We start from the raw sequence: 14,965 nt of genomic DNA on the forward strand, positions 1-14,965 counted from the left end.
CAAAGAATACCAGAAAGACATTTATCTGTGTTTTATTGACTATGCAAAGGCATTTGACTGTGTGAACCATAACAAATTATGGATAACATTGTAAAGAATGGGAATTCCACAACACTTAATTGTGCTCATACAGAACCTGTACATAGATAGACCAAGAGGCAGTTGTTTGAACAGAACAAGAGGATACTACGAGGTTTAAAATCAAGAAAGGGTGTGTTAGGGTTGTATCCTTTCACCATACTTATTCCATCTGTGTGCTGAGCAAAGAATTCGAGAAGCTGGATTATATGAAGAAGAACGTGGGGACTGGAGGAAGACTCACTAGCAGCCTGCAACATGCAGATGACACAACCTTGCTTGCTGAAAATAAAGTAGACTTAAAGCACTTATTGATGAAGATCAAAGACTACAGCCTTCAGCATGGGTTACACCTCAACATAAAGAAGACAAAAATTCTCACAACTGGACCAATAAGCAACATCATAATAAACAGAAAATATTGAAGTTGTAATGGATTTCATCGTACTTAAATCTACAATCAACGTCCATGGAAGAGCAGCAGTCAAGAAATCAAACAATGTACTGCACTGGGCAAACCTGCTGCAAAAGACCTCTTTAGAGTGTTCAAAAAGCAAAGATGTCACATTGAGAACTAAAAGTGTGCCGTGGTATTTCCAATCACCTCATATACATGTGAAAGCTGGACAATGAATAAGGAAGACAGAAGAAGAATTGATGCGTTTGAATTATGGTGTTGGCAAAGAATACTGAATATGCCACGGGCTGCCAGAAGAATGAACAAATCTGTCTTGGAAGACATACAGCCAGAATGCTGGCGAGGATGGTGCGTCTCGCGTACTTTGGACATATTATCAGGAGGGACCAGTCCCTGGAGAAGGATATCATACTTGGTAAAACAGAGAGTCAGTGCAAAAGAGAAACACCCTCAATGAGACGGACCGACAGTGGCTGCAACAACAGGTTCAAACACAGTAAAGGTTGTGAGGATGGCAGGACCAGACCGTGTTTCGTTCTGTTGTACACAGGGTCACCATGAGTCAGAAATGACTTGATGTCACCTAACAACAGGAAGTCCTTGCATGGTATTACAGATGTGGGATTTTGAAACATAAATTAACAGTCAATAAGACATTAAATGATCAGTTTTGGCTCAAAGTACCTCACAAATAAACAAAAAAACAATTATAATTAAGGACTATTTTTTTTTATAACAACTGTAATTTTCTTATAAAAGCATTAAATATCTGCTGCTGTTCTACTAAGTCAATTCCATGTAAGTTTGCTTAGATTCAAAATTTAACACATTAATAAACATTTTTTAAAAATAGAGACACTTGGAGCGGGGGGTGCCAAGATGGCGGAATAGACAGACGCTTCCGTCGAGCCCTCTTTATACCAAAGACCCGAAAAAACAAGTGAAACGAGTACATTTGTGACAAGCTGGGAGCCCTGAGCATCAAAGGCAAGCTTAGACAACGAACTGAGGGGCAGGGGAAGGAAGAGACCGTTCAGAAGAGGAGAGGAGTTGCCAAACCTGAATCACGGGGAGCCCTCAGGCACCATTCCCAGAGCAGCAGGGACAGGGGTGCGGGCTGGTCCTAGCATTCAGCCGCAGTTTCCTCAGGGAGAAGCAGCCAGCCACACAGCCCACTCACACCGCAGGAACCTGAGGAGAAGGGTGCTCTTGGCAAAACCTAAGTACTTGTGTATATTTTACTGCACCACCCCCCACCCTCAACCCAGCTTCAGCGGCTGAATCCGTAGGCCTGAGATATACCCTGGTGAGCACCTGGAGCCGTCCTCCTGGCCTTGGGGAAGGAAAAAATTTCCAACTAGGGGGAAAAGATAATTTGCTAGCTCCATTAACTGGGGGAGCTCAGGACAGAAGTGGCATAAATCGTCCGTGGACCTTGGGCACCTTTCCCTTCTGCATGGACCTCTGTGGGCCTATTTCGAGAGAATAGGCCCTTGCTGGCAAACTCCAACCATTTCAGCAGTGCGGTGGAGAGGTGGGTATTTGACGTTTGACATTGCTTTCCCTATTAAACAAGGTCCTCACCTACCCACAACAGGGACCTAAGGACTGGTGGCTCCACTTGGGTCGCCCAGCCACCCACGACACGGGCCCAGGGATAACTAGTACCTCCCAGTCCTTACAACAAAATCTTTGGGTGCCCATGCTCCCTCTGCAGGGCCCACCCACCAGCACGCTCTAGGGAACAGAGAAGCGTCTTCCTCAGAGACACTTGGGGGTCGGTTCTCAGCCCCCTGCCTTGTTCAAAGTGTGATACCCTGCTGCAATCAGATACTGGTATATGCGCCAATTACCCCTGCCCCTCTAAAACTGTAGGACAGAGCCTGTACAACACACTTGATAATCAGCTACCTGGAAACCTGAGCTGGATTCATACAAGAAAACTGAATGGACTCCTAGACTGATATACCTGATAACAGCTCTAGCCAGCTGGGGACAGGACACCAGAGCTCCAAAGGCGAAAATAATCAAGCTAGCTCACTCAAGCAACCCACAGGGGTATACCAAAAGAAAACAAAGCAAGGAGCTATGACACATTAAGCATGCATAAACTAACACAATAACTTATAGATGGCTCGGAGACAACAGTCAATATCAAGTCACATAAAGAAACAGGCCATGATCACCTCAACAGGCTCTCAAAACAAAGAATCCAGGGATCTTTTAGGTGAAAGTGCATTCCTGGAATTACCAGATGCAGAATACAAAAGTTTAATATACAGAACCCTTCAAGAAATCAGGAAGGAAATGAGGTGATACGCACAACAAGCCAAGGAACACACAGATAAAGCAACTGAAAAACTCAAAGATTTTTCAGGAACATAATGAAAAGTTTATTAAGCTGGAAAAATCCATAGACAGAGAGCAATCAGAAATTCAGAAGATTAACAATAAAATTACAGAAGTACACAACTCAATAGAAAGTCAGAGGAGCAGAATTGAGCAAGTAAAAGCTAGAATTTCTGAACTTGAAGATAAATCACTTGGCACTAACATATTTGAAGAAAAATCAGATAAAAGAATTAAAAAAAAACAGAGAAAACTTAAGAATCATGTGGGACTCTATCAAGAGAAATAACCTATGAGTGATTGGAGTACCAGAACAGGGAGGGATAACAGAAAATACAGAGAAAATTGTTGAAGATTTGTTGACAGAAAACTTCCCTGATATTGTGAAAGATGAGAAGATATCTATCCAAGATGCTCATCGAACTCCACATAAGGTAGATCTTAAAAGAAAGTCACCAAGACATATTATAATCAAGCTTGCCTAAACCAAAGACAAGGAGACAATTATAAGAGCAGCGAGAGATAAAAGAAAAGTCACCTACAAGGGAGAGCCAATAAGAATAAGCTCAGACTACTCGGCAGAAACCATGCAGGTAAGAAGGCAATGGAATGACATATTTAAAAAACTGAAGGAAAAAACTGCCTACCAAGAATCATATATCCATCAAAACTGTCTCTTAAATATGAAGGTGAAATTAAGACATTTCCAGATAAACACAAGTTGAGGGAATTAGTAAAAACCAAACCAAATCTACAAGAAATACTAAAGGGAGTTCTTTGGTTAGAAAATCAATAATATCAGGTATCGACCCAAGGCTAGAACACTGGGCAGAGCAACCAGAAGTCAACCCAGACAGGGAAATCCAAAAAGAAAAAACAACAAAGCAAGATTAAAAAAAAAGCCCAGCGATGTTATTACATACAAGAAGACAGCATTAAAATAATAAAGAGGGACTAAGAAATGTAATCACACACCTTCCATATGGAGAGGAACATACGGCAATAGAAAGAAATAAAAGTTAGTTATAAATTTAGAAAAATAAGCGTAAATAATAAGGTAACCACAAAGGAAATAAACTACCCTACTCATTAAAATAAAATACAAGGGAAAAATACAGACTCAGCACAAACAAAATCAACAACAAAAAATATGAGGAAAGGACAATATATAAAGAAAATCTACTCAGCACATAAAATCAAGTGGGAAAAAGAAGCTGTCAACACACAAAAAAAGACATCAAATGATAGCAACTAAGTTCATACCTATCCATAATTACCCTGAATGTAAATGGCCTAAATGCACCAATAAAGAGACAGAGGATGGCAGAATGGATTAAAAAACAAGATCTGTCTATATGCTGCCTACAAGAGACACACCTTAGACTTAGAGACATAAACTAACTCAAAGGATGCAAAAAAATATATCAAGCAAACAACAATCAAAAAGGAGCAGGAGTGGCAGTATTAATTTCTGACAAAATAGACTTAAAAGTTAAATCCATCAGAAAGGATAAGGAAGGACACTATATAATGATTAAAGGGACAATACACCAAGAAGATTTAACCATACTAAATATTTATGCACTCAATGACAGAGCTGCAAGATGCATAAAACAAACTCTATCAGCATTGAAAAGTGAGATAGACAGCTCCACAATAATAGCAGGAGACTTCAACACACCACTTTCGGAGAAGGACAGGACATGGAAAAAGAAGCTCAATAAAGACACAGAAGATCTAAATGCCACAGTCAACCAACTTGACCTCATAGACATATACAGAACACTCCACCCAACAGCAACCAACTATACATTCTTTTCTAGTTCACATGGAACATTCTCTAGAATAGATCAGATATTAGGTCTTAGCAGAATCCAAAACATTGAAATATTACAAAGCATCTTCTCTGACCATAAAGCCATAAAAGTGGAAATCAGTAACAGGAAAAGCAGGGAAAAGAAACCAAACACTTGGAAACTGAACAACACCCTGCTCAAAAAAGACTGGATTATAGAAGACATTAAGGATGGAATAAAGAAATTCATAGAATCCAATGAGAATGAAAACACTTCCTATCAGAACCTTTGGGATACAGCAAAAGCAGTGCTCAGAGGCCAATTTATATCAATAAATGTACACATACAAAAAGAAGAAAGGGCCAAAATCAAAGAACTATCCCTACAACTTGAACAAATAGAAAGAAAGCAACAAAAGAAACCCACGGGCACAAGAAGAAAATAAATAATAAAAATTAGAGCTGAACTAAATGAAACAATTGAAAAACAATTGAAAGAATTAACAAGACCAAAAGCTGGTTTTTTGAAAAACTCAACAAAATTGATAAACCATTGGCCAAACTGACAAAAGAAAAGCAGGAGAGGAAGCAAATAACCTGAATAAGAAATGAGATGGGTGATATTACAATAGACCCAACTGAAATTAAAAGAATCGTATCAGATTACTATGAAAAACTATACTCAAACAAATTTGAAAACCTAGAAGAAAAGGATAAATTCCTAGAAACACACTACCTACCTAAACTAACGCAAACAGAGGTAGAACAACTAAATAGACCCATAACAAAAGAAGAGATTGAAAAGGTAATCAAAAAACTCCCAAGAAAGAAAACCCCTGGTCCAGAAGGCTTCACTGCAGAGTTCTACCAAACTTTCAGATAAGAGTTAACACCACTACTACTAAAGGTATTTCAGAGCATAGAAGAGGATGGAATACTACCAAATTCATTCTATGAAGCCGCCATGTCCCTGATACCAGAACCAGGTAAAGACACCACAAGAAAATTATAGACCTATATCCCTCATGAATGTAGATGCAAAAATCCTCAACAAAATTCTAGCCAATAGAATTCAACAACACATCAAAAAAATAATTCACCATGACCAGGCGGGATTCGTATGAGGTATGCAGGGACAGTTCAACATTAGAAAAACAATTAATGTAATAAACAAAAGACAAGAATCACATGATTTTATCAACTGATGCAGAAAAGGCATTTGACAAAGTCAACACCCATTCATGATAAAAACTCTCAGCAAAATAGGAATAGAAGGAAAATTTCTCAACATAATAAAGGGCATTTATACAAAACCAACAGCCAACATCACCCTAAATGGAGAGAGCCTGAAAACATTCCCACTGAGATCGGGAACCAGACAAGGATGCCCTTTATCACCACTCTTATTCAACATTGTGCTGGAAGTCCTAGCCAGTGCAATTATGCTAGATAAAGAAATAAAGGGCAACCAGATTGGCAAGGAAGGAGTCAAAGTACCTCTATTTGCAGATGACATGATCTTATATACAGAAAACCCTAAGGGATCCTAAACAAAACTACTGAAACTAAAAGAAGAGTTCAGCAGAGTATCGGGATACAAGATAAACATACAAAAATCAGTTGGATTCCTCTACACCAACAAAAAGAACATCGAAGAGGAAATCACCAAATCAATGCCATTTACAGTAGCCCCCAAAAGATAAAATACTTAGGAATAAATCTTACCAGAGATAGAAAAGACTTATACAAAGAAAACTACTTATACAAAGAAAACACTTCTGCAAGAAACCAAAAGAGACTTACATAAGTGGAAGAACATACCTTGCTCATGGATAGGAAGACTTAACATTATAAAAATGTCTATTCTACCAAAAGCGATCTATACATTTAATGCAATTCCAATCCAAATCCCAACGACATTCTTCAGTGAGATGGAGAAACAAATCACCAACTTCATATGGAAGGGAAAGAGGCCCCAGGGTAAATAAGGCATTACTGAAAAAGAAGAACAAAGTAGGAGGCCTTACTTTACCTGATTTTAGAACCTATTATACCGCCTCAGTAGTCAAAACAGCCTGGTACTGGTACAACAGATACATGGACCAATGGAACAGAATTGAGGATGCAGACATAAATCCATCCACATATGAGCAGCTGATATTTGACAAAGGCCCCCAAACAGTTAAATGGATAAAAGACAGTCTTTTTAACAAATGGTGCTGGCATAACTGGATATCCATCAGCAAAAAAATGAAACAGGACCCATACCTCACTTCATGCACAACTAACTAACTCAAAATGGATCAAAGACCTAAATATAAAATCTAAAACGATAAAGATGATGGAAGAAAAAATAGGGACGTTAGGAGGCCTGATACATGGCATAAACAGTATAGAAAACATAAAGAGCGTAGAAGAAAAACTAGATAATTGGGAACTCCAAAAAATCAAACACTTATGCTCATCCAAAGAATTCACCGAAAGAGTAAAAAGACTACCTACAGACCGGGAAAAAGTTTTTAGCTATGACATTTCTGATCAGCGCCTGATCTCTAAAATCTACATGATACTGCAAAAAGACAAATAGCCCAATGAAAAAATGGGCAAAAGATATGAATAGACACTTCACTAAAGAAGACATTCAGGTAGCTAACAGATATATGAGGAAATGTTCACCATCATAGCCACTAGAGAAATGCAGATCAAAACTACAATGAGATTTCATCTCACTCCAACAAGGCTGCCATGAATCCAAAAACACAAAATAATAAATGTTGGAGAGGCTGTGGAGAGATTGGAACACTTCTACACTGCTGGTGGGAATGTAAAATGGTACAACCACTTTGGAAATTGATTTGGCACTTCCTTAAAAAGCTAGAAATAGAACTACCATACGATCCAGCAATCCCACTTCTCAGAATATATCCTAGAGAAATAAGAGCCTTTACACAGATATGTGCACACCCATGTTTACTGCAGCACTGTTTACAATAGCAAAAAGATGAAAGCAACCAAGGTGCCCATCAGCGGATGAATGGATAAATAATTGTATATTCACACAATGGAATACTACGCATCGATAAAGAACAGTGAGGAATCTGTGAAACATTTCATAACGTGGAGGAATCTGGAAGGCTTTATGCTGAGTGAAATCAGTCAGTTGCAAAAGGACAAATATTGTATAAGACCACTATTATAAGAACTTGAGAAATAGTTTAAACTGAGAAGAAAACATTCTTTTGTAGTCACAAGAGGGGGGAGGGAAGGAGGGTAGGAGAGAGGTATTCACTAAATAGATAGTAGATAAGAACTACTTCAGGTGAAGGGAAAGACAGCACTCAATACAGGGGAGGTCAGCACAATTGGACTAAACCAAAAGCAAAGAAGTTTTCTGAATAAACTGAATGCTTTGAAGTCCAGCGTAGCAGGGGCAGGGGTCTGGGGACCATGGTTTCACGGGACATTTAAGTCAACTGGCATAATAAAATCTATTAAGAAAACATTCTGCCTCCCACTTTGAAGAGTGGCGTCTGGGGTGTTAAACGCTAGCAAGCACACAACTGAGATGCATCAATTGGTCTCAACCCACCTGGATCAAAGGAGAATGAAGAACACCAAGGACACAAGGTGATTACGAGCCCAAGAGACAGAAAGGGCCACATGAACCAGCGACTACATCATCCTGAGACCAGAAGAACTAGATGGTGCCCGGCTACAACCGATGACTGCCCTGACAGGGAACACAACAGAGAAGCCCTGAGGGAGCAGGAGTGCAGTGGGATGCAGACCCCAAATTCTCGTAAGACCAGACTTAATGGTCTGACTGAGACTAGAAGGACCCCGGTGGCCACGGGCCCCAGACCTTCTGTTGCCCCAGGACAGGAACCATTCCTGAAGCCACCTCTTCAGACATGGATTAGACTGGACAATGGGTTAGAGAGGGATGCTGGTGAGGAGTGAGCTTCTTGAATCAGGTGGACACTTGAGACTATGTTGACATCTCCTGCCTGGAGGGGAGATGAGAGGGTGGAGGGGGTTAGAAGCTGGCAAAAAGGACAAGAAAAGAGAGACTGGAGGGAGAGAGTAGGCTGTCTCATTAGGGGGAGAGTAATTGGGAGTGTGTAGCAAGGGGTATATGGGTTTTCGTGTGAGAGGCTGACTTGATTTGTAAACTTTCATTTAAAGCACAATAAAAATTATTAAAAAAAAAAATAGAGACACTTACCTTACTAAGATTTGAATACAGATCAACTACACTGTTACAAAACTTCTCTACATCTTGTGTAAGCAGCTGGTCTGGATTAGCTATTCTGTTGTCCAGATTCCCCATTTTATAATAGGTGAAAGCTCTAAAACAACAGTTAAGAAAATGATTTTTAAAACAAAACATTACACCTCAATGCAAATTCATGGAAACAGAAAAGTCTGGAGCCAAAAGAGGCCTTAAAAATTGTCCTTACTTATTTTAGAGATAAGCAAGCAAGTCCAGAGAAGAATGACTTGCTAGTTAATGGAAGAGCCAAGAGCAGATTCTAAATAGCTGAGAGATATTTCTCTATATGCTTCTGTATCTAAAAGCAGTTTTGCTTAAAAACACATTGAAAATATATCAGTTTGCCCTGTAAATGTTCAACTAAAGTACATTAAAAAAATTTTTTTAAAAAACTTTTAGACTATAAAAAAAAGAATATATCTCAATATCATAAATACTAGTGTTCAATTTAAATTTTTTTTAATATAAAAACAGTTGATCACTTACTGGAGATATTCCTCATAGAGGTATTTAGTGAGTCTTACTCGGAAGCATAGTTTGAGCTCATTTAACCCAAACTTCAAGAAGTTATTAATCAGAGAGATCTAAAAGAAACAAACAAATGTTACTGGTCTTTCTTCACTTGTACCTATTAAATTTATTTTTCCATCACTAGCTGTGTCCCAAATCCTATGATTTTTATAGTTGATAGTCCCATTGATATAATTCAGTTGTTTTACTTAGAACTCACAAAGATACAAAGAGAACATGGTAAACCAAAAGCAACTGGCTTTAATGACCCTATGTTAAACTTTACTTGGAACTTAATGTTAGAATACTCTAATATCACATGAGAAGCACCTTGCCTTTTTGGTTGGGGGTGGGAGGAGAACAAACAAGCCAAATCTGTTACCTTTCTATCAGTGTAAAGACTTGCTTTTAAGAGTCCTGACATTTATGTTTATATCTTGTTTCCTGCTGTCAGTTACTGCAACCCTAGACAATGGAACTGTATACCAGCTATATTTGCATCTGTTTAAAAAACAAAACTAAGTTTTTTATCTGTGAATACTATTTTCCAGATTATTTCTAGAGCCATCTTTACTACTGTTTTCCATCATTACGTTAAAATTAATTCTTCCATGGTTCTGAACTCATGTTCACATGTGAATTTTCTTGAGTAGTCTTTGCAAAATACATATTATCCATAACCCAAATGGTACAAGAGTGTTTCTAGATGGCCCTATTAGCTGACTTCTGGTAGCATTAACAATGCATAGTTGCATTCCTTTCTGACATAAATTAATAACTTATTTACTATTCCTTATTGGTGTACTTTTTATTTCATAATTTTTTTGGCAATTAGAATTTTTTAGAAAAATTTAAATACCATCAAGTGGGTCTGCACAGGTTGGCAAGCCACAGAAAACTTTCATATCCAGAAAAGAACTACTAGGCAAGGACTTTTATTAAAAAAAAAAATTGAACCTTCTTGAGTTTCCTAGTGAACGGTAATACGGTAATACCTTCCACCCCAGTTGCCAAAACTGGAAACTGATAGGTAATCATGACTCCATGACTCCTTCACCTTGACCCCCAACCAGTCATCAAGTCCTACTGCTTTTAACTCAGTAGTTTTATTACCTGTCTACTTCCTTCTGTCTCAAATCACAATTTTAGTTTAGTCTACCACCATCATCAGGATTGTTGCAACAAACCTTCTACTGGGTTTACAGTCCATTCTCCACAATCCAGCCAGACTGAGCTCTTTAAAACACTCATCTGACTATGACATTCTGCTGCTTAAAATCCTTACATGGTTCTTACAGCCCCAGCAATACAAGCCCTAATTTTATTTTTTTGTAACTGTTGTTAGTTGCCACTGAATCTGCTCTTAATTTCTTAATGCAACCTAAAAGGCTCTTCCTAATAAGGCATTTGCTTATTGCTACAGCTTCATCTCTAGGTTGATATGTTAATCTCCAGCTCCTAGCCTCTGGACCTCTGTTTCTGCTGCGCTCAGCCTACAATGCCCTTATCTTCTGTTCTTATCTGGCTACCACTCTTGCCCTTATCTTCAGTTCTTATCTGGCTACCACTCTTGCCCTTCAGTTCTTATCTGGCTGGCAATCTTCTTGTACAAAGGAGTCCTAGTGGTGAAAAGGCCAAGTGCTTGGCTGCTAATCAAAAGGTAGACAGCTTGAACCCACTCAGGAGATCTGGGACAGTTTTATCCATTCTCTGTGAGTCAAAATCGACTTGACTGGAACCTAACAACTTCTTATAAAAAAAACTCAGTTCAGACGTGACCTTCTCTGCAAAAGACTTTTCTAATTCCTCCAGCACTAGGCTGAATGCCTCTCGTATGTGCTCCACAAAATTTGTCCCAATGATCTGAGGACAACTGTTGACTTGTATGTGTTCCCCAGTACAACATAAGATCCTTTAGGACAAGGCCTGTATCTTCACCATTGTCCTCAGTACCTACTAGTATGGTGCCTGGCATAAAGTAGGTGCTAAATAAATGATTAATAAATGTTGTTTTCCTTATCTTAGCCAAAACATCTAACTTTGCCAAGTACAGTAGCAGAATTTCATCAAACAAAAAAAATTATGTTTAACAAAAGTGTTCACTTGGCCTATTTCAAAGATTTGAGAATTGGGAAAGACTAATTCAAATGAGGGCACCGTGACCCAGAGTTAGCAAGTTTCTTGCCCAAAGGCATAGCTATGTAATATAAAGCTGAAACTTGAGGCAAGATCTTCAGAAATTAAGCTAAGGGTTCTTTGCACTATACCAGCATCTTAAAGTCATATTAACAGGCGGGACACAGGGTTTACCAATCTTAACAGTGGCTTCCTATGGCAGTGGCTCATGTTTGAGTATTCGGGTATGCATATATCCTTAGAAACATTCTGACACTTTTTCTCAGTTGAGGAACATCATACCACATTGTTGATAATTAAGTAGTGTTTAAAAAACTATGTGTTTTTCTATTGTTACATCAGAGTGTTTTTGGGGGGAGGGTCAGCTCTAGGATAGTACACCACTACAATGTGCTAATATTTAATAAAAAATAAATATCGTGGTAAATCTTGGTATTTGTTTTTAAAATCGCTCCCTCCCCCTAGACCCCCACCACACACACGGGAATCTCTCTTTACCTTTCCTTAAACAAGAATATAGAATGAACGCAACATCATTCTACGCACTCAGAAATCTAGCCAAAACTTTCAGGTCTTTGACCCTACATACTCAGGATGCATTAGCTTTTAGTTACTTTTAAATAAATGCTTATTTTTCTCATTACAAAATACATGATTTTTAAGGAGAAATTTCAAATCACGCAATTCTACCTAAAACACAGTTAATATGAACATTTTAGTTTTTTTCCTAGCATTTTATGCATAAGGCTTTGTTTTTTACCTACCATATTTTTAACTTCAATTTAGAACTTAAGCTTTTCCTTCCATATTCCTATTATATTCACAAATCATACTAGAACATAAGGGATTTTTTCCCCAATTGTATGATTATTTTGTGCCCCTCCCCATAAGTTTTGTAAATATTCTATTTTCTACCACAGATAGATACAGCTGAATATAATTTCTGTCTCTCTTGTAGTAGTCCACTGTTTCTTTTCTACAATCTCGTAAAGATCCAACTCTGGTTTCGAGGTCTTTGGCTGAATCTCAGTCTATAACTAACATGTATGTTACCTATATCAATTTTTTTTATTTTAAAAGATCTAAAGATAATGTATCCCTTTTCTCAAGATTTATTAGACTAAAATTTCTGACATATTTTCAATTTAATTTGATTTTACAATCATGGTTCTCTTTTCTGCCCCCAAAATTTAGCTCTAATTCTAACTTGAACTACATAATTGGTTCAAGTTCCTATAACAGTCTATGGTTTAAAGCAATGGTTCTCAACCAGGGTGATTTTGTGCCCCCCAGGGGGCATTTGGCAATCCCTGGAAACATTTTTGTCTGTCACAACTGGATGGGGGTGAGGTACTACTGGCATCTAACGCGTAGAGGCCAGAGGTGCTGCTAAACGCCCTATAAGGCACAGGACAAGCTCCCACAACAAAGAATTACCCACCCCAAAATGTCAATAGTGCCATGAGTGAGAATTCTGGCCCAAAGGTTAAACAAAAACAAAAACACACCCACATAAGTATACTATAAATCAAAATGAACCAAAGCATAATTCCTTCTAAGGGTTCACATTGAAAAATTCAGCTATAAATTACAAAACTAAATTTAAAATAGGAACTTAATATCATAAATTTTTAAAGAATTTAGTAGCTAAAAATTCTTAAAAGATTTCAATAAGCTGTAACTTCTCCCTATGTAAGCAAGATTTTTAAAGAATTACACTTACGAGAGGCATGGCAGCGATGAAGTTGAATAAGTACCTCTTGAAATCTTTTCTGCTACGCCCAATAATACCACTGCAAACCACCACAGGCAATGCCATTAGTGCAAAAGGAGCAAAACAACGCTAAGACGACTGTGGTAAACCTATAAAATTATTCTCGAGAATTTTTACTGAATCAAAACAATCAGTAAGCAACAGGAAGAAGCTAAAAATAAAAACATTTTCTTAGAAAAACATGTTTGCAACTTTTGCAATTCCACCATTTTAAACAGCTTGTTACAGACAACAAAATCAGGAATAAAAATGATAACAAGTTCTTTACTTAGTAAAAATGGCTACTAAAAAAAAAAGGTTTAAGCTGCTGTTAATAGACTGAATCATGTCCCCAAAAAATGTGTTGTAAGCACTCAGTTGGCTGGTAGTTTGAACCCTCAGCTGCTCCATGAGAGAAAGATGTGGTACTCGGTTTCTGAAAGATTTACAGTGTTGCAGCATTGGAAATCCAATAGGGCAGTTGTACCCTGTCCCATAGCGTCACAATGAGTTGGAATCGACTCAATGGTGATGGGTTTGGTGTCTTTTATACCTGTGGTTGTAATCCCATTTAGGAATGGGTTTTCTTTGCTGTGTTCAATAAGGCAGTACTAGTGTAGGGTGTGTCTTAAATCAACCTCTTTTGAGATATAAAAGAGCAGTTGGAGGAAGATAGGTGCCACGCTATGTGAGGTCTCCTAGGAACCAAGAAACAGAAGCTGAAAACAGACAAGGACGTTCCCCCAGAGCCAACAGAGAGAGAAAGCCTGCCCCTAGAGCCAGCACCCTGAATTCGGACTTGTAGCCTCCTAAACTGTGAGAAAATAAGTTTGTTTGTTAAAGCCACCCACTTGTGGTATTTCTGTTATAGGAGCTCTAGAAAACTAAGATAGCTGCCATAACAGGGGTACAGATGGCCAAAACACAATGAACAACTTTACAGATCCAGGAATGCATTACTATGGATAAAAACAAACAAAAAACATTTGTTTGTTTTCAAACATTTTAAGGTCCTGATTTTCATCTGTGTGACCTAAAGGCAAGGAGATGGACTAAAGAGGGGTCAGTAAACTTTCTGTAAAGGGTCTAGAACAAATATCTTAGGTTTTGTGGGACACAAGGGTCTATGATGCCACTACTCAATGCTGCCATTGAAGAATAAAAGCAAACAGGAAAGAGCATGGCTGCGTTCCAGTAAAATTTTACAAAAGCAGGCAGCAGTGGAATTTGGCCTGTGGACTGCAGTTTGCAGGCCCTGGGACTAAATGTTGGATTGGGAAACAGAAAATAGAAATTGGGAAATAGAAAATGGGATTCCTTGGAGTCTCAGAATGATTTTGTAGAGGTTTCAGGCCCTTCAACACTTTACAACTAGACCACCTCCTCTTTCATCTTTTTTTTTTTTTTAACACATTTAACTGTTTTTAAAATATACATTACGAATTTACTTTAAGTAAGGCTGCCACTACTTTAAAGTTTGAAAACCATTATGTCATGCAAGTAAAGGATCTTTGAGTCCCCTATGTCCATGATGTGCTAAAAAGAAATAATTTATTTAATCATAGAACTCTTTTTTTCAAATAACATTTATTAATATCCTTAAATGTAAATAAAATCTATCTTGAGAAACCCTGGACTGAATGATTTAAACCT

At 38.1% G+C, this 14,965-nt stretch overlaps 1 protein-coding gene across 1 annotated transcript in view; it reads right to left on the bottom strand.

The window, feature by feature from the left end:
* ABCD3 (ATP binding cassette subfamily D member 3) overlaps positions 1-14,965 on the bottom strand; it is a 106,047-nt gene that overhangs the window by 40,888 nt on the left and 50,194 nt on the right. Inside the window, exons 5-7 of the mRNA XM_049879707.1 lie at positions 13,283-13,352; positions 9,400-9,497; positions 8,866-8,989 (exon numbers count right to left, since the gene is read on the bottom strand). Of these exons, the coding sequence (XP_049735664.1) occupies positions 8,866-8,989; positions 9,400-9,497; positions 13,283-13,352 (292 nt within the window). The remainder of the gene's footprint in view (positions 1-8,865; positions 8,990-9,399; positions 9,498-13,282; positions 13,353-14,965) is intronic.

The sequence above is a fragment of the Elephas maximus genome, chromosome 3 (genome assembly GCF_024166365.1).
Source record: "Elephas maximus indicus isolate mEleMax1 chromosome 3, mEleMax1 primary haplotype, whole genome shotgun sequence".
Taxonomy (NCBI): domain Eukaryota; kingdom Metazoa; phylum Chordata; class Mammalia; order Proboscidea; family Elephantidae; genus Elephas; species Elephas maximus.